Below are 23,714 nucleotides of genomic sequence, written 5' to 3'. Positions count from 1 at the left end.
TAATGCTTGACAATCTACATATAGAAAGATCTACTATGGTGTCTAATTGTGGGAAAAACCAAAAATTGAAATAATTATCGGTTAGTAAGAAAGGAAATGTGACTTGGCTAAAACCTCAAGTCGTGACAATCTTTAGTGCATCTACTGTAAGAAGTCGAGGCACACGAGAGATCGTTGTTGGAAACTAAATGAAAAACTTTCAACTTCAAGCAAATAATGGGGTTATAAAAGAAGACAACCAAGAAAACAAAGGCAAGCTCATATAACTGTAATTGAGTCAAACCAGGACAAGTCTTGGGAATGAGAAGAGTTAGACAAATAAGAGATTGAGAAATTGATAAGCTTATTGGGAAACCTTCAAAAAACTACTGGTGTATGTTCTTTGGCATATTCAGCTAAGGTCTCTAATTCATGTAAAGTTTCTAATTCTTATGGATTAAGTATCTTGGATAAGTCTATTAAGAGTTTTTTGGTTATTGACTTAGGAGTCACAAACCACATAACACACTATTCATAGAACTTTAGTATACATACATTGTGTCTTAGTAATAAAAAAATTATTGTTACAAATATTTCACTTACTATAATGACAGGATTATGAGATGTTTAAATTAATCCCTTATTTGTTTTTAAAATTGTTCTTCATGTTTTTAGATTGTCTACTAATCTGACATTTATACAAAAATTTACAAGAGACATAAACTGTAATGTGACTTTTTATCCTTTCTATTGTGAATTTTAAGATCAAGATTTGCGAAAAAAAATTAGATTACTAAGAAAAAGGATGAACTATACTATCTTGAAACAACCAACAACGTAAGTAATATCAATAATAGTTTACCTTTGTTATTTCTTTATGAAAAATCTTCAATAAAGACAAAATCTGGCTTTATCATTTTCGTCTCGAACATCCATCTTTTAAAAATTTGAAAAACATATTTCCTTCTTTGTTCAAAGGATTAAATGTTGACAATTTTCATTATAATGTTTGTGAACTTGCAAAGCATAAATGTGTGTCTTTTTCAATTAGTAACAAAAAAAGTTCTACTCTTTTTTACTTGATTCATAGTGACATATAGGGTTCCTATACAATTTCTAATAATTTTGGTACAAGGTGGTTTATTTGTTTCATAAATGATTATATTAAAGTCTCTTGGATATTTTTACTTAAATCTAAACCAGATGTGAATAGTATATTTTTAAGCTTTCAAAATATGATTTAAAATCAATTTAGAGTGAAAATCAAAAGATCTAGGTTTGATAATGTAAGAGATATTTTAACCAGAAACTATCTACCTATTTTCAAAAATAGGTAATTATTCATTAGTCATCTTGTGTTAATACTCTACAGTAAACTAGAGTGACAAAGAGGAAAAACAGTCATTTACTAGTCATAACCCGAGCTTTACTTTTTCAAGTAAACATACACAAATCTTACTGGAAGGAAGTTGTTCTCATTATCATACACATTATAAATAGGTTACCTTCAAGGGTTTTGGGATTTAAAACTCATATGGAACTACTCTGATAATTCTATTCTAATTTTAATATCACAAATAACCTCACACCATTTGTTATGCATCATTTGTTCTTATTTACAGTCATAATAGGGGGAAATTAGATTCTAAAGTAGTTAGGTGTATCTTTCTGGGGTATTCATCAACTTAGAAAGTGTATAAATGCTATCATTTTCTTACCAAAAAATTATATGTGTTTGCAGATGTCATTTTTTAAGAAAGTAAACTATTTTTTACTTAACCTTATCTTCAGGGGGAGCTTTTATTCATGAAAATTAAGGATAAAGACTTATTTTTGCCTGACTTATCCTTCTTTAAAAAGATTTCTCCTATTAATTCTTCTGAGTCTAAACTTGTTTTTTTATTAGTCCAAGTCAAACATTGAATCTAAGTCTGAACTCATTTCAAACACAAAAACTGTGACTAAAGGTAATACTATTCTTGATTTTATGAAAGAATTATAGGTGTACTCAAGAAAAAAAGTTTCAACTCCTAAACCAATGCAAGTCTAAGAACTTGATCCTAACTTTGAAAATAAAGTAACTGTGACTAAAGGTAATACTATTCTTGATTTTATGAAGGAATTATAGGTGTATTCAAGAAAAAAAGTTTCAACTCCTAAACCAATGCAAGTCCAAGAACTTGATCCTAACTTTGAAAATAAAGTAACTACAATCTCTAACTCTATTTCTCAAAATGAATCTCCTAAAACTAAAACTAGTGATTATGATTTACCTATTGCCATTAAAAAAGGAACCAAAAAATGTACTAAATATCCATTATACCCAATCTCTAATTTTGTCATTTAAAAAATTCTCACTATCCCACAAAAATTTTCTTATGAGCCTAAACACTATTTTTATTCCAACTACATTATCTGAGGCATTATCCAATGAAAAATGGATACAAGTCATGAAAATAAAAATTGAGGCCTTAGAGAAAAATAAAACCTAGGAACTAGTAAAATTATGAAAAAATCCAATTTTGTCTAAATAAATTTTCACTGTAAAATACAAGACAAATAGTACTGTTGAAAGATATAATGCCATGTTAGTAGCTAAGGGCTACATTCAAACATATGGAGTAGATTATCAAGAAACTTTTGCTACAGTTGCCAATATGAATATAGTTAAGATTTTGTTATCCTTGGCTGCAAATTACAATTGACAGCTTTAATAATTTGATGTAAAGAATGTTTTTTCTACGTGATGATTTGGCAGAAAAAATATATATGAAGGCTTCACGAGGATCTAAAGGTCATCTAAAAGCAAACAAAGTATGCAAGCTGAAAAAGATTTTATACGACCTTAAACAGTCTTCAGGGCCTAATTCGAAAGATTTATCAAAATGATGCTAGTAATGGGATATAAGCAGAGTCAAGGGGATCATACATTGTTTATCAAGCACTTAGATTTAAGGAGAGTCACAATTCTGTTAATATATGTTGATGATATAATTATAACCAAAGATGATGAAAAAGTGAGAGAATCTCTAAAATAATGTTTGGCCAGAGAATTTGAGGTAAAAGAGTTAGAAATATTGAAATACTTCTTAGGAATTGAAGTAGCTCACTCATGGCATGGTATTTTCATCTCATAATAGAAATATGTAATGGATCTTTTGAAGAAAATCGATAAGCTCACATGTAAACTTACAAATACTTCTATAGATCCTAATTATTAACTTGAAAAAGCTAATGAAGATACTACTATAGATAAAGAGATGTACCAAAGGTTAGTTAGAAGACTCATTTATTTCTTACACTCTAAACCTAACATATCATATGTTGTGAGTGTGATAAGTCAATTTATACATAATCCCAAAAAAGTGCACCTATAGGCTATCTACTATGTACTGTGCTATTTAAAGGTCAATTTTGGAAGAGATATCTTGTTCAAAAAAAATTTGGGACGGTACTAGAGGCATATACAAATGCTGATTATACAAATTTAATAACTAATAAAAGATCTACCTCAGGCTGTATTTCCTAGATGGTAATCTTGTAACTTGGAATAGTAAAAAATAGAATGTAGTGGCAAAATCAAGTGCTGAAACAAAGTTTAGAACAATGGCTCAAGGATTTTGTGAACTATTATAGTTAAAAATTATCCTAGAAGACTTAAAGATCAAGTGAAATGAACTAATAAAACTCTACTATGATAACAAGTCGACAATAAGTATTGCACACAATCCTGTGCAACATAACAAAATAAAATACATTGAAGTAGACTGATACTTCATAAATGAGAAACTAAATAATGGGTTGATTTGCATACTGTATGTATCAACCAAGGGTCATGTAGATATATTGACTAAAGGTCTCGACAATACAACATTTCAAGAAATTATTTTCAAGCTGAAAATAGAAAGTACATATTCACCTGCTTGAGGGAGAGTGTGGGAAAATACCTAGTTGACCATCTAGTTGTAATTTGTATGTATTTGTATCTCTAGAATTAAGGACAAAAAATTATGATAGACAATTCCTTAATTACAAAGATCAGTTTTAAAAAGATTTTAATTTTCTATTTTACCCTTTAGTTAACTACATAAAACTTACAAAGATCAGTTTTAGAAAGATTTTAATTTTCTATTTTACCCTTTAGTTAACTATATAAAAACTTATAATGCTTGTATAATTCTACATAAAGTTTTCTATATGCTCTCAGTTTTTTCCACAATATCTCTAGTGAAATATTCAAATAATACACAAGTTTTTTGTGTCCAACTGTAATTACACGTCTCTCTTGCTTATTGTTACTTCAAATATGCCTTCACCCTGATTGTTTCAGTTACAAGAGTTAAAGGCAAATCCTGATCGAAATGCAAAAGGCACTGTAATGGAGGCAGGTCTTCATAAATCCAAGGGACCTGTAGCTACTTTTATTGTGCTAATGGAACCCTTAAAAGAGGGACATAGTTGTTTGTGGAGAACCCTTTGGAAAGGTTGGTAAACTAGAGTCAAACTCTAGATTGTTCTAATATGAAAATTCTCTGCTTACTATATGGCATAAATTCTTAATATTATGAACCTATCTCTGAGGGGGATTTTCCACTATGTCCATGGTCAGGTACGTGGTTTATTTGATGATAGTGGAAACCGGGTTGATGAGGCTGCACCCTACATATCCGTACAGGTTAGCAAATTATTATGTTTCCCTTTTTATTTACCTATATGTCTTGTGATCTTTTGACTATTTCCGATTAGAGTTTTGAAACCTAGCAATAAAATTGCTGTTCCTTTTTTGGCTGTAGTAATTGGAAATTGGTTACACTTGTGTGAGATTGTTAAAAGTTACCTGTATTTGGGGCTGTCAATACCAAAAAATAAATTAATTAATAAAGAGAGAGAAACAACATTGTTATGTGCTCCCTTTTAGAATTGCCCTTTTATCTTCGATAAGAATCACAGAATCACCTTTTTTTATTTTTTTTGGAAAAAAAAATTAGTTGCTGTTTGTTTTATTGATCAGATTCCACACTCCAAATTTATCTTGAGCGTCTAAGGTCATCCTCATGAGGCTATAGGGAGGACTTGGACTTCATGATCTCATGTATAGCCTTTAATTAAATGTGGTTGGTTTAGTGATACTAAGTGCATTTGTGAAGCATAACAATTGCAGCCTCCTTGAAATTGGTGGATAAACAAGCACAACAACCTCAGCTTAATTGAACTGATGTTGGATGAAGATGGGAAATCTCCCATCCTCTTCCCTACCTCTGCGCCAGCCATCATAAGCCTTTAAAAAGGTCATAAACATAGAGTCTAATGATTATGGGCCTTCTAACTTGAAAAGCTTTTGTATATTCTCTTTCAATTTCCTATATTTATCTGCAGAAGTCAGCTATAATACATTGAAGAAGCTTGTTAAAGAAACTAGTTACAATGACATCATTTATGGAACACCTTGGTTATCTGTTGTTGTTTAGGAAGAAAGATGATATTTCTAGTAGATCTAGATAAATGTACTTTCTTTATGCATGTATTTTATATAACTTAGTAAGTAAAATGAGCAAATTGTTCTTTAAGGTAACCTCAATCTATGCAATTGTTGTTCAGTGATGGCGACGATTTAAACATCAATTTTAGTGGATGACAAATAGCATAAACTTTAGAGATTAGCCTGTTAAGAATTCTTCTGGACAATGTGTAGACAAATCATAGTTGATCAATAATAAACTGCTTGGCTCCCCTCACTCTTTCGTTTTCTTTGAGGAAAATCTGTGTTGGAGTTCTAATTTGAGAATTGAAAGATTCACAGATTCTTGACTCAGTTGGGTACTCATCTAAAGCATTGCCTGAAGCATTTGTGTAATGACTTAGGCTATACTGTTTCTTTTGAATATGGGGGTTGATCCATAGTTTCTCTCTCTCTGTCTAACAAAATTCTAATCATCCTCAAGGCCCATGTAGAAAAGGAGAAAAATAGGAAAAGGAAAATACGTAAAAGTAGATCACCTGCTCTACCATTTGGTGAATTGCTTCCATGAAGGGACATTTTCTGAACTCAATAACTTGCAGAATGTAATATTTATGTTACCAACACATTTTGAAACTAACCAGGAGCAAGTTGAAGTATTCTTTGAATTTATGTGCCATGGTTTCCTTATATTGGCTTTGTTTGATCCAATTTTTATAGATTTACTCTAGGTTTAGAACTTCTCCTTAGGGATGTGGTGTGTATGTCTTCAGGTCATAGGTTTGAATAAAGTTCCAACTGCTGGTGATGAATTTGAGGTTGTTGCTTCCCTTGATGTTGCACGTGAAAAGGCAGAAGCTTGTACAGAGTTGTTGCGAAATGAACGCATGTCAGCCAAGGCTGGGGATGGAAAGGTCACACTTTCTTCTTAAGCTTCGGCAGTGTCAGCTGGAAAGCTTTCCGGGTTAGACTTGACAAGCTCAATGTTATCTTGAAGGTTGATTTACAGGTATGCACATCAGATTTACACAAAGAAAAACAACATGCAAGACTATCTTGTTCATAACATTGTTAATTTGAGTATAATGAAATTTGATAATGCATTTGGATGGCTTGGCCTTTCTATTGAGTACATGCTGCTGCTGCTGCTGCTGCTAACAAGTTGTTGGTCAGATCTCATCCTTTTATTAGGGGGAGAGGGGGAAGAGAATTATAAAAAATGCTGTTGTTATATGTAAATGCTGTTGGTATATGTAATAGTTATATCAAATTTCTATGTGCGGAAACAAATATGCATCATAAGCCATCTGTGTGAATTGCACAAAATTTTTGTGCCACTGTTGACCAATGTAATAAAAGGTTAATGAGACACATTGGCTGCATGTGAATTGCATGAGACTGATATGGGGCCAAAAGAGAGGCTGTTTCCCTGTGATGGTACTTAAAAGCTGAGGATAACAAGCATAGGAGAATAGGTGACAGGAGGATTGAATTATGTGGGCCAAACATTAGAATTCAGTTAATTAACTTGTCTTCTTTTATCATTTTATGTACCAAAATTATAAATTACAAAAAAAAAAAAATTGTCTTTGGCTGTTCAAACTCTATCATCCTACGAGAAAGTACCCAATATTCATCTTGGTATTGCATTTCTTACATATTAGTCTACTTCTTGGTGCTCATGCTGGTGCTGCTGATTCCGTGAAAGAAATGAACATCCTCAAACATTCTTGTTGACATTTTCTATCTATTTCCAATGAGCATCATAATTGCTAAATTGTATTTGTTTTCCACTACTAGGGATCTATAAAGGCTGTCAGACTAGCATTGCAGCTGTTACCACAAGACAATGTCACTTTGAAGTTTCTCTTGGAAGCAACAGGAGATGTAAGCACCAGTGACGTCGGTCTTGCGGTTGCTAGCAAAGCCATTATTTTTGGATTTAATGTGAAGCTACCAGGTTCTGTCAAGAGTTATGCAGAAAATAAAGGTGTTGAGATTCGGCTTTACAGAGTTATCTATGAACTTATTGATGAAGTGAGGAATGCAATGCACGGAATCCTAGAGCCTGTTGAGGTTAGTCTAATGTTTAAGTATTTGCATTTTGATATCGTGGTGTAGATGATGTGTGGGTGGACTGAGTACATCAAGCTGCTTGGCATTCCATTTGGTCCACAAGTCAAAATATACATGGATTTAGGGGAATAGGAATAATGAAGAGGAGATGGGGGAGGGAAGGGACCTGGCCCTTGCTTGGGAGAGTAGAAAACGAAAAGAGAGGGTATGGAGGGAAACCCTTTATCCCTTTCATAAGATAGACCCCTCTTGAAATCCATTTATTCTTATTTTCATTGAAGAAGCCCCTAATTCTAATTGCTCGAATCTGCTACAAGCATACTTTTGCAATACTTTTAGTTCTATCATGGCTACGTCTCTTCAAATCCATGGTAGTCATATTTTTCCTCAACTACCTTGACTGTTGTCTTCTACCTCTAAGTTGTTGAATGTCTGTAGAAGTAAGCTGAGGCATTGATCCTTCTTTTTCTCTCAGCTTCATTTTTTGATTTTTTTTTTTTTTGTTTCTTTTACACTGTTCTTGTAGTCTCTAGTACACTGCTTTAAACATTGAATGTAGTTTGATTTGTTGTAACCTTGGAACTCATTGGCTTTAAATTCTTGGGTCATGTATTTGCTTTTCCTTCAGTATGTTTAAGATTTCCGGGTTAAACATTCAGAGTGGACATTTACTGCTTCTCTGTTTATAGGATCAAGTACCAATTGGCTCTGCAGACGTTCGGGCTGTTTTCAGCAGTGGCAGTGGTCATGTTGCCGGATGTATGGTAACAGAAGGAAAGGTAGTGAATGGTTGTGGCATTCGTGTCATTCGAAATGGTCGCACAGTACATGTCGGTGTCCTTGATTCATTGAGAAGGGTAAAGGAAATTGTTAAAGAGGTATAATGTTGATTGCCAATACTGCTTCTTTCTCTTTTTGCATTCCCATCCCCAACCCTCCTCTTTAGTCTGACATTTTGGTGCATGTTCTTCCTGTATTTTGTTCCTTATTGTCTTGCTTATGTGTATCTGCTGATGTACTGGGACTTTAGATAAGTATTTGTGTAAATTATTTAATAATTGTGCTTGGGAGGATTTAATGTTCTGCCTGGTTATGTGATATATAGATGAAAAGAACTAGTCAAAACAAAAGATCAAACTGCACATAATGGGATCTGCAAGCAGAAGTTATTCTGGGTTGAATAATTAGATCCGAGATTGATTTATATTTGATTAGTAAGTTAAATTTAGCTGAGTAGTGGCATGAACAAAATATTGAATTCTATGGTTGCGCTTGTTTCCATCTTGGTCAATTCAAAATGTGGTAAACTTTATTTTTTAAAGATACTAACTTGTGTTGACAATATTCTGAGAAGATGGTGATTCTCATATGAAATTTTTAAGGATTAGAAGGATAGTACTTAGGTTGCAAATTATCTAAATGTTTGGTTGCATTTGTTATTGAAAGTGTTTTGCCTTCATAAGCACTTCTGTCTTTTTCTAGACCAAATAAAAGAGAATAAAAAGGGATTTCAGAAGTGAATTGAGTTATGTTTGGTTATGCTAGTTATTTCAGGTGCTCCTATCTTGGATGATGGATGATATGATTGACAAATTATGTCAGTGTATTTTGTTTACTTTATTTTCCATAATAGTTGGAAATTATTATTGTTTAATCTTTCAACTAAGTAGAGCCGATTTTTACATTGAATTAATTTGATGGTACTAATTTTGCAATTTCATGGGATGTTGAGGATAGTTTGTGATTATGATATATTTTAACAACAACAGATGCATCTGATTGTAGTTGGCAGAGCTTCTTTTGATTCATTTGCTTTTATTCCAATGAAATGTTTCCAAATCAATGAAATTGTAACAATATCATGATTTGCTTTTCCTTCCTTCTGCATCACATCCTGGTTTCCTTATGTCCCTCCATTTTCTAAACTTTGTCTTGTTGTCATAGTTCTTGAGTGTGGCAATTTGTATTGAAGAGGCGTAAATGATAGAAAGATATAGAGAGGATATTACACCTTGGAGCTTGATATGAATACAAGGCCTTCATAAATATTGGATTATGGTACATCTTTTTTTGATAGAATTTCACTTTTCAATGATCATATATGCATGACAGATTTTATGTCCTGATTTATCTAATGTATGATAAAGTGGCATTACCTCTTTGTTATGTTAATCCTTTTCTTTATGTTGAAATATGTTTATGGGAGGCTCTTGTGTCGAGGTATATTATTTAAGGTTTTGAATAGTTGGATTCTGGTGTTATACTTTTAGATCATGTTGTGAGATGCTTTTTTGAGACATAATAGGCCTACAACTTGATGCCATGTAGTATGGCTGTACCTACATAATTTGTCATGTTTCGAGTGCTGGAATTGTAAATTTCTTTTTTCTTCTACAATGGATGGACAACATATATCTCTCTCCTGAACAGGTAAATGCTGGGTTGGAGTGCGGTATGGGAATGGATGACTACGATGAATGGCAGGGAGGAGATATTATTGAGGCCTTCAAGTCAGTTCAAAAGAAGCGGACGCTTGGAGAGCCATCTGCTTCAATGACAGCTGCACTGGAAGTAGGAATTGAGTTATAGAGGGTCAGAGGGCTCCAAAAGTGGCTTAATGGCTTTTAATTAAATTTTCATGACAGAGGCAAACCACCATGCAGTGGAGTTTCTGGGCTTCCAGATTTTGCCTTAGGTGTGTGTAACCTATTTTTGCTGTCTATATCAACATCTCTCCAGCTTTGCTTTTGTAAGGACTGGACTGGACTGGACAATTACATTCCACAAGATTCAATGTAGAAAACACCCTGTAACATTTACCCAAAAAGGGAACAGGAATATAGTTGAAAATTTTGGGATGGTGCTTTGACACTTGCTGCGAGAATCCCTTCGCACTCATGATTAATCATAAGGTTCATATTGAGCCAGTCAAAAATTATCAGGTCTACTTGAATGCGATTTGTGATAATTCGCCTGTGAATCAAACATGAACCGCATTTATTTTGTTTCATGACAAATTAGATAACTTCTAATTTTTGTGTTGTTGGTTCAAGGACGACATTATCCTCGGTTGAGTGAAAATTAAGTGCTCACATATATATATTGTAAGGTTACATCTGAAAATAGAAATGAATGAAACCAAAGGTAACAAGACACAGGGATGGGAAAATAAGAGATTAATTCCATTACAACTACAACAGTAGAATGCTTCGTGTATTGGGGTAAAATACACAACAGAGATCGATTTTGATTCCTGGTTTTGAAATGAGAAAGCCCCGGAAAAAGAAGCTCAAGAAAACCTATTTGTACCTGGAAAAGCCTCGATCTATTGCCCGAAAACACCAAGTCATACATTTAACTCCCCACTTTCTTTTCCTTGCTTTCATCCTGGAATTTGATGAGATCGTAGGCATCTCTGCTCGACAGTAACAATATCACATACCAAAACCCCTCCTTTCTTCTTCCCTTTCTTTTGCATCCCCCTTCGTACACCTTCTCCTTTGTCAAAGAATGATAGTTTTTCTCTTTGGTTGGAAAGCAGAAATTCTTCAGAAATGCATTTCATCAAGTATTCAGGTTGAAGATCTTCGCGATTGCCTTTTGCTTTTCTTCTGAGGCAATTTAAAAGGACTCCAGCTCTTTCTGCGTTTAGAGGTTTCACAAAAAAGACCAGAGGCCAAGGCCTGCTGAAGCCACAACTCAAATTCTTCTTCATCTTCATCAATCATTTCAGCATCCAAATCCCAAGGAAATCTGCTTGAGTTGGATCTTTGTGTCTTCTCCAACCCAACCATATTCACATGGAAGCTAGGCCGATGGGTGTTCGGTCTACATGCCATTCCCTGCAACAACCATTTCTGTAAAGTTACTGGTACAAAAATGTATCACCTTCACAAGGATAAATCAGCTTGTGTTAACTCTGAGAGGCTGCCAAATCATTTAAGTAATATTCATCGTATCATGGTTGCGATGGATACTGATTATCTAGCATTTAGAGTTACATGGAAACAAGCTCAACTTAATTATGTCATATTTCAATCCATAATGAACAAGTCAAATACTAAACATAAAGATATTTCAAATAACAATATCTAAAACTTAAAAGTAATATATATATATATATATATATTACAGAACCCATTACAATGTTGAATTAAATAGATAAAGGTTTGCAATCCAACAATCATGAAATTTAAGGAGGAAGATTTTTAGTGGATAAAGAACAGACCTTTTTTTTCAAAGTTATATTTCAAAAACCTATCTGGTCTTCAGAATTTCTTTTAGAGAGGAGGATAAGATTAAGAGCCAGATGAGTAATCAACCAAGCAGGGGAGCATTCTCTTTTAAAATGATTGGATTTGAATAATTTGACAGAAACTAGTAGAGGAGTATTCAATGAAGTTCGGTTTGGATTTTGACAACATTCTGTCTCTCTTTTTACACAACCCTAAAAACTGGTTTCAGTGATACCATAAGTCCAGCTTGAACATGTCTTATTTCAAGGTAGGTTAGTTTTATAACTTTTGGTTTAGAAAATAAGGTTCCCCTTGACTTGGAGATCAAGCCAATAGCAAAACTTTCCCTTGTATTTTCAAAACTATAAGGCTATCCCTTGACAGGGACAAATGGAAGATATTTGTTCAATGAGGTCAATCTGATCAGATTAATTAAAGAATACTACAATTTCATAAAAAGAAAAATAACTTTGACTCATAAAAAAATTTGACCAATTTAATCATAAAACATGATTCCAAACACCGTAATATTACCAGTAAGAGGATTTTCTTCTTCATATATAATTGACAAGTACATAGGGTAGGCTTATATGAGTTATTACAAAACTCTATGAAGTTTTACAACCTGTCATTTCAAAATATGTAACTGAAATCATAGAATTACAAAATAAAGTAATTATAAATTCTAGAAATTTAAAAATTGCAGGGTTTTTAGTTTGTATATTGTTCTTGAAAGAGGAAATTTGTCTGCAAATTTCACCTAAACAAAAATCAGAAACCACACCGGCCAGAAACCGTCTGCATATTAGAAAAAAAAAGGCAATCTTTAAAGCAAAGAAAACCCCTACTTCACATGTAAATAAAAAATTACTTTATTATTGCATACAGTACTATTGTACATATCCATTACTCCTTTGGTACATTTCACATCCCTCCTAGAAGAGGTGCTTGGAGATGTAACAGCATTTCCTATGGGGATTAGGAGAATATAATATATATATATATGAAGTGGCAGGGAAGATCAGATAATAAAAGGGAAAAAGAAAAACATTAGAAACCACCCTTATTAGTTCTTTGCCAGCAGCAAGGGGAAAACATCCAAGAAGACAGAGTGGGAAGAAAATGAAAAGAAGAGTAAGAAAGAGAAAAGTAGAATTTGAGAGAGAGAAGTGGGGGAATCCATGACCTAGTAAAAAGCCTAATGTGTTTCGCCATCACAAGAAGAGGAGGTAGATTGATTTAAGACAAATGACAAGGTTACTAAGTCTGAAGAAAAATTCATACCTTTATAATTAAAAATGGAAAGTGTACTTTTGGTATAAAGGAGGCTGTAGCCTAGGAATAGGGAAAGGGATTGCAAGTGTTGAGACTTTAACCCCAAACTTGCTGGATATCACCTCTTAAAAGTAGCAGCATGAACCAACTAGGCTAAGCCTTGGGTTCAAAGTAAGAGTACGTTTCATATAAACTAAAAGGGCTCCAAAAATCTTCTCTTAGATCTCATCCCATATATGGTGCACTGTATTATTAGTTAAATCCTAAATAAACAGACTCTTCATTTAACTAGAACATTTCAGACACCCCCAATCTATATTCCCGGATCCTCTACTCAGTAGAAAAACTCAGAAAAAATAGTATCCATGTTGGAAAATATCGTAGTCCATGTAAGGCAGATTAAATTAAAAGTTTTAGCAAATCAATTTGGATATAGACACATAAGATTTGTAATGAATTAAATTTAATAGTATTTGTTTGAAAAAAGGAAAAACCATTTAGGGCACATTCACACAAAGTGCACATATGGAAAAGCACGTTCAATAAGTTAGGACTTAGTAAAAAGACAATAATTGCATCATCTAACCCATCATAGGGGTGAGTATGGTTCAGATCAGTTTGATTAGAAGGCATTTGAAACCAAAAAAATCTCAATTTTGCATTTCCAAACTGGATAAGGTATAAAAGCCAATCAAACATAATATTTTAATTTGGTTTAGTTTCTAACTCAATTTGGACACATTTGATATTTGAGGTATAAAATCCTCAACATACAAGCACACGCATGTGTGCACACAAAAGGAACCACTGACCTGACAAATAGCCCATTCTGAAACATCAAAGATCTTGCTCTCAGCACAAACAAAAGCACGTGGAATTTCCACCTAAAAGATAAGAAAGCTAACAAACTGGTAAGTTTAATGAATGTTAAAACCTTTTAATCAGCATAGAATTGCAAGAAAGGGATAAAACATTCCATAATTTGACAAATCTTGACAGCAGATGCTTAAGCGAACAACTAAATCACATATATAATCAAGCACAGTGCTTGAAAAGAGAGCAAATACAGCTATCAAAAGCTTACATCCTCAAAAGGGTATTTTAGCCTCATATACATCTTTGTATTCAGTTATTTTATAAAAAGCACTTATGAAGAAGGCACTGGAAAACAAATATCCTCCCTAATCAATCTTTAAATACCATCTCTTTTCTGTTTTTCCCCCACATGCCGTTATTAAGCAATTCTTATTAAATATTGTGAACACACTGCTCTTTTTTTCATATACAAGAATTAAAAACAATATTTCATACACACCGCTTTCCAAATTGTTGACAAAGTTTCAGATCTGTAAATGCATCAAGTTCTAAGGTTAAGAGCCACTCAAGAACTAGTAAGTCAATTTGCTTCCTTAAAAAGAATGAAAATATCATTTCTCAGGGGTCTTCCACTCATTAAGTAGCCATTTAACTAGAATGTGAGTTGCAAATATTAATATGGCTAAGATTAGATGGGTTTATTCATAATCAAGTGATAAAATAAGAGAGTTGTCATAACCTTGGTCTAAATAATCCTTTAGACTCATTATAACCATCTTTCTTATTCCAAAATAATAAAAAATGAGATTTAAAACTCAAATCTGATATTCTTGTTCCAGCTCCAATATTAATGTTAGCAACTGATAAGCCACTACTTTCTATTTTTAACTTCATACACCACATAAAGAATGCTATGGCTAAGAAAATTACCCATTTGATAATAAACACTGTTGATAGTGACAAAAAAATTCACAACTTGATGGTCCCACCAAAAAACAGTTGAAACAATCAATGTAGTAAATCAAACAGATCAATTTTTTTGCAACAAGGAACCTACCTTTTGAGGCCTATCAAACGCCAAGGAACCTTTGTACTCAACCCATCCATCTCCATCTTTAGCTTGGTGATATTGACAGCAATCCTGTGCAAGAACTAGTCTCAGAAATTATGAAATGCATTTAGCGCTAGTGAAGTTTGTACAAGTTTGTAGAAGTGTGTGTGTGTGTGTGTGTGTGTGTGTGTGTGTGTGTGTGTGTGTGTGTGTCTACTGTTCTCACATCTGCATGCAAGTGCTTGCATTTTTGTGCTTCCATGCAAGTATGTTTTTCTGTACAAGAAAACAATGATTGACCATATACTGTAAAAAGTGTTACTGAATCCTGCCTTGAAAGAAGCTCTAGGACAAGGTGCCATAAATCACCTTAGGGCACTACTTGGAAGAATTCCTCCTTACTCTATTTGTTTGCTTAGACATTTTGAATTTTCTTAAATAGTTTTCAGCCATTATTAATTATTGTTTGACAAGTAGCTATTGCTTTTTTGAGCTGCAAGCATTAGGTTGACCAGTTTTCACATCATTTTTCTCTAATAATAGAATAATTGTTGACCCACCACGGACAGGCATCTTTTTCCTTTTATGCATCCACTCATGTAATCACATTTCAAGCCATCAACATGTTAAAACTTTGACCACCAAAAAAAGAGCAAATTAAAGTATAGAGTAATTAATATGTATGTTAAAGATATTACATGCACATTTTAATTTAAGTTCATAAAAATAGTGATTACAATTCAATTAAAAATGTCTTCTCAAAAGGCTTACGCCTCAATGTTTCATGGTTAAGCATTATTTCATACCAAGTATCAAATGCTTAGCATTTTAAAACATTGGATTTGACAAACAGAAAGAAAAGATGTCTGACCTGACACCATCTAGCCTTGGCCTTGTTCCTATTCGTGCACACCCATATATGTGAATTACCACACTTAGTGCAGTGTATACGCCTTGATTCTTCAGAACGATGATCTGGACTAGCCTGCTGAAAGGAGAGAATGGTTAAGAGATGTTAGTTTTACATTATCCACTCAACCTCAATGAACTGGTTCAAAATCACATGGATAAGCAAAAAATAAAAAAACAAGTTTTTGCATGCAGCCACTAACCATAAGAGTACAAATGACTGAAAATTTATTGCCAGAGGCAAATATAGCAGTCATGCTGGACAAGTCTTATCCTCATTAGCCAATTGTGATATCAGGAAATCTCCACACCATACTCATAAACAGGTCATCATTCAAGAGGGCAAAGTACTTGTAGAAATATATTGACATTTTTTTTCCAATTTGCCTAAAAATCCAGAGCTTTCTACAACTAAAATAAATAAGAAACTCCTAGAGACAGTAAAACCAAGTCATAAGAACCCTGAAGCTAGATTCCAAAATTCTAAGAAAGAGTTACATATTATCTCCCTTATACATAAGCACTTCTGGATTTCATTGCTCTTTAGTATAAATTCCATTGAAAAAAAGAACTGCAAGAAAACACACCAAAGAAAATAATGCCGGAAAAATGAAAAGGAGCAATAGAAATCAAAACTACCTGCCGTGAAGAGCTATGGGACTTTTGACACACACTCCTAGTCCTGGATTCTTGCTTTCTCAATTGCTCATCATAGTCTCTCTTTTTCATGGAATCAGAAAGGACCTAAAAATCCACATCAATGCAAGCTGTGTAAAGCGAAAGCCAACATTTTCTTGAATCATTGACACAGTTCAACTTTCATTTGAGATATACATAAAATAGGAACTCAAAATAAGAAATCATATGAAGACTAAATAACAATAACAATTAGAACACAGTTGCTCACCTCATAAGCACATTGAAGCTTCTTGAATGATTCACTTGCTAAAGGACTTCCCATATTTTTGTCAGGATGTACAAGCATGGCCTGTCAAAAATAGAATTAAGAGAAAATAAATTATCAAAATTAGTAGGTGTGCCAAAAAAATTGGAAAAAAAAAAGAAGCTAAATGAAAGATCCTTATGAAAAGGAAAATAAAACAAGGATATCTTTCCTCACATCCTAGATCATTTTCTCCCCTAAAATGTTAATCTTTGATTCCAACCCATCCATTTCCTTTACACAAATCCCCAAAAATTTTCCCTAATATTAACAATGAATGTAGGAAATAATTTATAAGAAACAAAGGCCAAAATAATAAAAAATATCCTACTATCACTTGAACAGAAAAGGAGAAACGTTCCTCAGGTCTAGTTATGCTTTTACTGAAATAAGTATAGGTGACTAAGTTAGATATTTAGATACATCAAATGTAAGGCTTCTTTCAGGATAGCATTTACCTTCTTTCGATATTCCTTTTTCAGTATTCCAGTGTCAATTTTTATGTGACAAGGAAACCCCAATGCTTCGTAATGATCTGTGCTATTCAATATTCTTTTCATTTCATCAGCCGGACTGGCTTCTTCTTTGACCACCCTTTTAGCAGAAAACCCTTTTTGGCTTATAACTGATGTAGTAGCAGATTTACTGGATGACTTGCATGGATACACCTTCTCAGGTTCATCAGTGGGAATAGAGTATTCAAATTCTCCAGACAAATCATCTTCCATAACTGGTTTGGATTCTTTTTGCTCTTCAAAATGTGTGCTTTCACTCACATTATCAAAACATTGGAGCAAATAATTCAATACATCATTCGAGAAAAATGCAAGGTTTATTGATAGAAAAACACCAAGCCATCCAACTTGAACTTTGACAAAATAAACAGAGTATGTAGTTGCTATCAAGACTATCAACCGTGCATGACTTAAGGAGAACAAATAACCTGCGCAGAGAGATAACAACTTAAGAGATCTAACAAAAAAGGTAAGTAGTTAAAAAAAGATGAAATGCAAATGCATTTAAGTCCATCAAAGAAGTTTCAGAGTAAAGAATCTTCCATCCGGAATGAGATATGATTCATACCCTGTTTACCATTGAGAACAATCAAGAATGCAACAATGATAACATAAAAGAAACATGCATAAGTGAATAAAGTAAAAACACATGCTAGCCTGGTTTTAGACGATGTATAGGACTTCTATGAAGTAACACTCTTTCACATACATTAAAGGATGGACATGGGCTTTGGTTGGTCACTCAGAATTATCAAATGGATACTGGATAGTCATGGAAATTCCTCAAAATATCTATCATGAACTTTCATATTCCCTAAGGTTAATTATTTCCGCTAGTGGATGAAGTAAATAATTCAAGACACGAGAAAAACTTGACAATATTAAAGATGGATTCAATCAATCTCCAAGTTTTACTGACTTCCGGCACTGGATTTGGGCAAGGCATTCAATAGGACGGTGCACATGCCTAATAAAGCACTGGTATTAAGGGAACTTATTCCAGACAGATTGCATTCAAACTAAAGAATATGCTAACAACTTAATAAAAAATACAGAGCCTTTGTATTCGAAAGAGTAAATAACATTAAAAACAATATGAAATCAAATAATCCTATAGTTTTTACTTTTGTGGGCTTTTTACCCTTCAGCTCCTATACATATAAAATCCTAATAGGTCTGATAAAAATAATCCCACACTTAATTGTGTTTGAACTTGCTAGACATGCAAATTCTCACCATTCTTAAGCAAGGAGAACAAGAGAGCCTAAGATGGTAAACACATAGCTTATAACATAATAAAACGTCTCAATCAGAGAATTATGACAAAAAGCCTTTCATCAGTTCTTGGTCTTGTGACCTTTGTCAAAATACAAACTTTCCCTTTCAGTTTCCATCGGCAGAGCCAACATGACCAGCTTTACTTCATAGACAACCAGATCAATTCAAAAAAACAACTTTTGAAATTATCAGTGCTTTCCTTTTATCTTCTTATAGCTACCTTGGTTTATTTTCCTTGCATGCACAAACACATGTATGTGGGTATGTATATTACAAACTGGAAAAAGAAAGCCATAATCCATTTTGACACAGCATAAGGTGGATAATTTTTTAAAAACAAACATTCTCATACTTAGTTAAGCAACTATTTCTCAAAAATATAATGTATGGCAAGATAGTGTCATGGGAGTCATCAACAAATTAGATATCTCATGTGTCATGATAGATATTAACATGAAATAAGTGAAAAGCAAGAACACTGACAAGAAAAATTCATTGTCAGAGGACAAGAAACAAGCCATACCTCCAACTATAAACAGTGTTCCAGTTATCCAAAAGTTAGCATACATCCACAATATCAAAATGCCGAAAATTCCTACAATAAAGAGTCCAGGAGTGTAACCTACGTACTGAACTGCAGCTCCAGCAGCTCCCTGAAAAGTGCAAGACTAGATGTTTAATTTCATTCTTAAATTACTAATTGCAAAATTATACATCGATAAGATTGACGTCACTCAGTAAAACTAACATACCCTTAAGTTCGTTTAAGAAAGTGAAAATCCACCATAACTCCCAGTAAAACCTAAACAACACTAAGTTTAGTTGAACTTAATAGAAAAATATCCACCAATAACACCTCTTAGCAACTTTTACTCCTCTAGTTTCTTGTCCACAGTCATCAGTAGAAAGGAAATGCCATCAGTGAGAATAACATAAACTTTAGGTTAGGAAAGAAGAAAATTTAGCTTTTGATGTCACAATTGTGGAAGATGTAGTACAGCTATGGTTCATTCAAGATTAAGTATTCAAAAAACTTCAGCAGCACTAGCACTCACATTGGTATGCAGACAGTTTTAGCACAGATAGTGCAGGACAAAAAACAAGGCCAACAATTCATTGACAACAGCCTAAGGATAATATTCAAGGATAGCTGAATCAATAAAATCACCAAGCAAAAGCATTTTGACATCTCTCACAAAAACTTCAGGATTTCGATTCATAGTGCAGCAATCAGCACAACCATAAGATTTCTAGAAATCAAACTTACCAGCCAAATCCAAGCATCTTTGCTCATAGTCTAACCTCTAACACATTAATTGAGAAACAATGTTAATAACTTCAATTTCATTTTTCACTATTCAACATCAAGCAATCAAGCCACGAAACTGTACCAACGAAAACCCACTTCTTTGCTCTTCTCAAAGAAAGTTCAAAGATATAAGAAGGTTGACAAACATAAAATGCAAGTAATCAATCATCTCAACTTTATTTTAGCTCATTCCAATCAAATTAACAAACCCATCCAACAAATCAAGGCCATAATCCAATAACTTGGATCTTCAAAATGTAAAAACAAGCATGAGAAGTTTTAACAAGAACAAGAAACAAGACATACCATACTTAGAAGTACATAAAGCAAGCAAGACATGGAAGTCAAGCTGAGGAAACAACTCCACATTATCACAAGCAACGAAGCTGAACCCAATCTGATACATGACTGAAACCCTCTCATCAGACAATCTTTCCAATAAACCAAAAGCAACTTTGAAAAGTTCCAGAATTTAACACATCCACTACAAATCATAGGCCAATGCCTCTCCACTAACAACCCCATTTTATCTCTACAACAACCAACAGCTGTTATCGCCTTGGAATAAACATGTTTCTGAGATTGTATCCATTTCCAACCTTGCTTAAACAGCCCTATATCTTCCATCACCCTTTTAGCCTAGTGATCCACCCCAAAAGAAGATCAAATTTTTGCTAAGAAAATTGAGAGAGAAAAGTACCCCTTTCAGGAATTGAAGTTTGGAGGAAGCAAAACGCACCCATTAGTTAATTTATCAGAAAAAATTAATACCCATTTGCTTATTTATGAAAAATAAAAAATACCCATTTGAGGAATTGCAGTTAAAAGAGTAAACTCGATCACGCTGGGTTCGTTCAACGCTAAAATTATGCTTCACATGTAAGCTTCCAAAAAAAGTTCGTTTTTAAAAAAAAAAAAAGTCAAAAGATTGAAGCAAATTATGCCCTTTTTTGACTCTGAAAATCTGAAACTAAATCCAAAGACTAAGATCAAAGTAAAGCAGGTGACAAGGTCAGTTGAGTTGGGTGGGGTGCATAAAAGCTAAATTAAATTAAAACAAGGATAAATTTTGGGCTTTTTTTTAATGGCAAGACAAAACCCCAATAATATAACTAGATTTCCTTTCTTGTGTTTTTAACTTATTTGGTTTGTTTTCTCAGGGAGTACCTGTGAAAAAGAGGCTGAGTTGAAAAGAGTTTGAAAAAGTTACTCTAAAGATACTGAGAGAGGAGATAGTGAGCGGAAGTTGTAAAGGACATAGACATCAGACAAAAACAAGTTTCTATTGGAGATGCTTCTTTTTTTTTTTTTGCTTACAAAAAAATTACACTAGTAAAATAATTATAATTCAAAAATGATTAGTTTTGTTCTATTATTTAATTTAATGACAAATATTTTTATTTTAAGCCATTCTTCAAAATAACTATATATAATAGTTTTTAATATTTTTGGTACATTTTCAAAGTATATTTATGATTTTGTGGAATGTTAGAAATAAGTAGAGGAGAGCTTTAGTCATGTAAGATGATGTCCACAGGGATTTAGGACCCACTTGCTTTAAAGGGTCTCTGCCAACATTGCTAACATCATCAATAACAAGCCTGAAATGCTTTAGCACATCATGCCTATGTTTCATCATGGAAATGCATGTATCTTTTTCAAGATAATCTTCATTCTTCGGAAGGTATTCTAAAACCTCACTCCCTTGGAACCCAATGATTCCATCAATTTCAGCTTCAATTAAAAGTCTTTTTTTTTTTTTTAAGAAATTGCTTAGTTTTAACTTACATAATAACAAAAAGATTGAGAAACTTATCAACAGAATGTAGTATCAGATAATTTGGACTTGACATTTGCTTGATCCCCTTGGTAACTTAAACAGTTCTGTGGTAATCTTCAACTCTTCTGTTTCCAGCTCTACCTTCAAGTAAACTATAAGCTTCTCCAGAACTCTAGCACTCTTTAGGAAGTACTTAATCAATTCCATCTCATCTTCCTCCCCTCTAAACGAACACATCTCAATTTTCTTGAGTTGAGACAACAGACAATTTGGTACTTTTTCTAGGTAGATTCTTGAATAGATTTCTGAGATTCACTAGCTGAACCCAAAACAGAAAGAAATATTTGCAACTTCATCAGAGTTTAGTTGAATTTACTTGTCAAAAATAGTTAGCTGAAACTGTTGTTATGTATCAATCAATCATACCTCATGGAGCACCAGGGTTTGTAGATTAGGTGGTTTTCAAGTATGTCTGCAATACCTATCCACCCTACACACTAGTTGCGGGCAAAAACAATCTCCAGATGGATCAACTTATCAAACAAAGCCACCGGCTTGTAAGAAAACAGCTGAAATTAAGATGAAAATTTTATCTACATCACAATCGTCACTTAATAAAATAGCTTCAAATTGAGACTATCAGGATTTGAACGCTGGTCACGGAAACTAAAAATCCGGTACTTTACCATCGGGCCATGCGGCTGTTGGCAAATTTTTAACGGCATCAGTAAAATTGGTTCAATGTTACTAACTTCCGGATCTTCATTGGATAAGGTAAGGCATTGAACACTAACAATACTTCTTAAAAATCTTATTGCAGATTACTGTTGATCACTCCAGTAAGTTCCGTCTTGATGTAGATAAAAGTAAATATCAGCTTCGACCAGAGAATGTAGGTTCAGCAATGAATAGTAGTCTGCTATATAGTCCAAGCATTGGAAGTAGAAAAGACTTGGAGCATCGATCTCCATCCCAAAAGATTGTCTTGGTTCATGCCGTCCGCTCAAACAAATTATAGTCAATCTTTTGAGAGTACAATTAAGAATACTTAACTTGCTTATATTTCTGCAATTGCAGCTGTGTAGAAGCAAAGATTCAAGCACAAGACAGCCTGAGAAGAGCCTTTGTACTGAATCGTCTTCAGACTTGGAAAACAAACATTAGAAGGAACATTCAAAACAAAACATGAATCCAGTTTCAGTACCACCAGCATCTTACATGTAAAAAGACCGACAGGCAACGAAATGAACTTGTCATTACTGGAGATGCATAAATCAAGTTCTTCTAAGTTGTGCCACAATGCAGCAGATATCCAACCATACACGAGAAGAGTCGACACCATGACTGCATCTGAATCGAAATCTTTCAATTCTTGTCACCTTATGGAAGAACAGCACCCTATCGACAAAGTTCATGAAGCTGTTAACCCTCCTGTCATCCTCTGAAAATAGATATCTCCATCTGGTTGATAAAATGGAAGTTCGAACTGCTTCTTCAGTGGGAAGAAATGATAATATGCGACAGAGAACAACATATGGTAAATCACTAATCCAACATTTATCATACTTTGATTTCACTTGCTTAGCCATAAGGCATTAAGAAGTAGGCTACAGGATTTTACAAAGGATAGTGACCATTTTTCGAAGAAAGAAAGGGTTTTAGCTTTGGAAAACTGAGCTCTTTTTTGGTGGTTGAATTGCTTGGTTTTTCTGACATTAAATGTCAGCTCTTGAATCTAAGCAATTAACCAAGTGCTCCTAGAGCAAAGTGTTCCTTTATTGGCTAGGGCACAGCTTTCAAAATCTCCTATTGTTTATTGCAAATGCAGACTCTTCAAATTCCTCTGCTTTGAGAATTGAAAAGTTTTTTTTCTGTTTCCATTTCAGCACCAATAAAAGTTTTTGCAGTGTGCTAAATAAATAAAAAATGGTTGATGGCTATATTAAAAGTGGAGAATTTCAACCATCAAGTATTTCTACAGTTACAAATATAAAACCATGAGATGTTATCTACAAATATATGATATATCAACAGCGTCAACGTTGCATCATGTTAGTGTGCATGCCTGCATGTGACAGGGACTGCAGAAG

General features: G+C 33.7%; 1 protein-coding gene and 2 pseudogenes across 10 annotated transcripts; 1 reads left to right on the top strand and 2 right to left on the bottom strand.

Moving 5' to 3' along the window:
* Positions 1–4,144: 4,144 nt before the first annotated feature.
* Positions 4,145–10,490, top strand: LOC111300168 (translation initiation factor IF-2, chloroplastic-like; annotated as a pseudogene). The gene is made up of 7 exons (XR_016329956.1): positions 4,145–4,150; positions 4,310–4,463; positions 4,589–4,654; positions 6,211–6,446; positions 7,238–7,513; positions 8,203–8,391; positions 9,944–10,490. The product of XR_016329956.1 is annotated as a translation initiation factor IF-2, chloroplastic-like (transcript).
* Positions 10,491–10,583: 93 nt separating this feature from the next.
* LOC111298908 (uncharacterized) lies at positions 10,584–21,148 on the bottom strand. Of its 9 annotated transcripts, none has more exons than XM_022893658.2 (9): positions 20,151–21,133; positions 19,059–19,188; positions 17,201–17,685; positions 16,707–16,787; positions 16,439–16,543; positions 15,762–15,878; positions 14,897–14,980; positions 13,836–13,923; positions 10,584–11,355 (listed from the first exon to the last, which is right to left on the bottom strand). In XM_022893658.2, exons 1-8 carry the CDS (start codon positions 20,469–20,471, stop codon positions 13,876–13,878), a joined length of 1,371 nt encoding a protein of 456 aa, XP_022749393.2. In that variant the 5' UTR covers positions 20,472–21,133; the 3' UTR covers positions 10,584–11,355; positions 13,836–13,875. The 9 variants fall into 9 exon arrangements, 8 of the variants coding, with proteins under 8 accessions (XP_022749393.2, XP_022749390.2, XP_022749389.2 ...); XM_022893655.2 differs by having other exon boundaries at positions 13,836–13,907; positions 15,762–15,875; positions 20,151–21,108; XM_022893654.2 differs by having other exon boundaries at positions 13,836–13,907; positions 20,151–21,094.
* Positions 21,149–21,870: 722 nt separating this feature from the next.
* LOC111300232 (F-box protein At4g22280-like) lies at positions 21,871–23,635 on the bottom strand (annotated as a pseudogene).
* Positions 23,636–23,714: the final 79 nt, after the last annotated feature.

Source organism: Durio zibethinus, chromosome 18 (genome assembly GCF_047325235.1).
Source record: "Durio zibethinus cultivar Kanyao isolate XHJ-2024 chromosome 18, ASM4732523v1, whole genome shotgun sequence".
NCBI classification, from domain to species: domain Eukaryota; kingdom Viridiplantae; phylum Streptophyta; class Magnoliopsida; order Malvales; family Malvaceae; genus Durio; species Durio zibethinus.
This window is presented reverse-complemented; position numbering and strand designations above follow the sequence as displayed.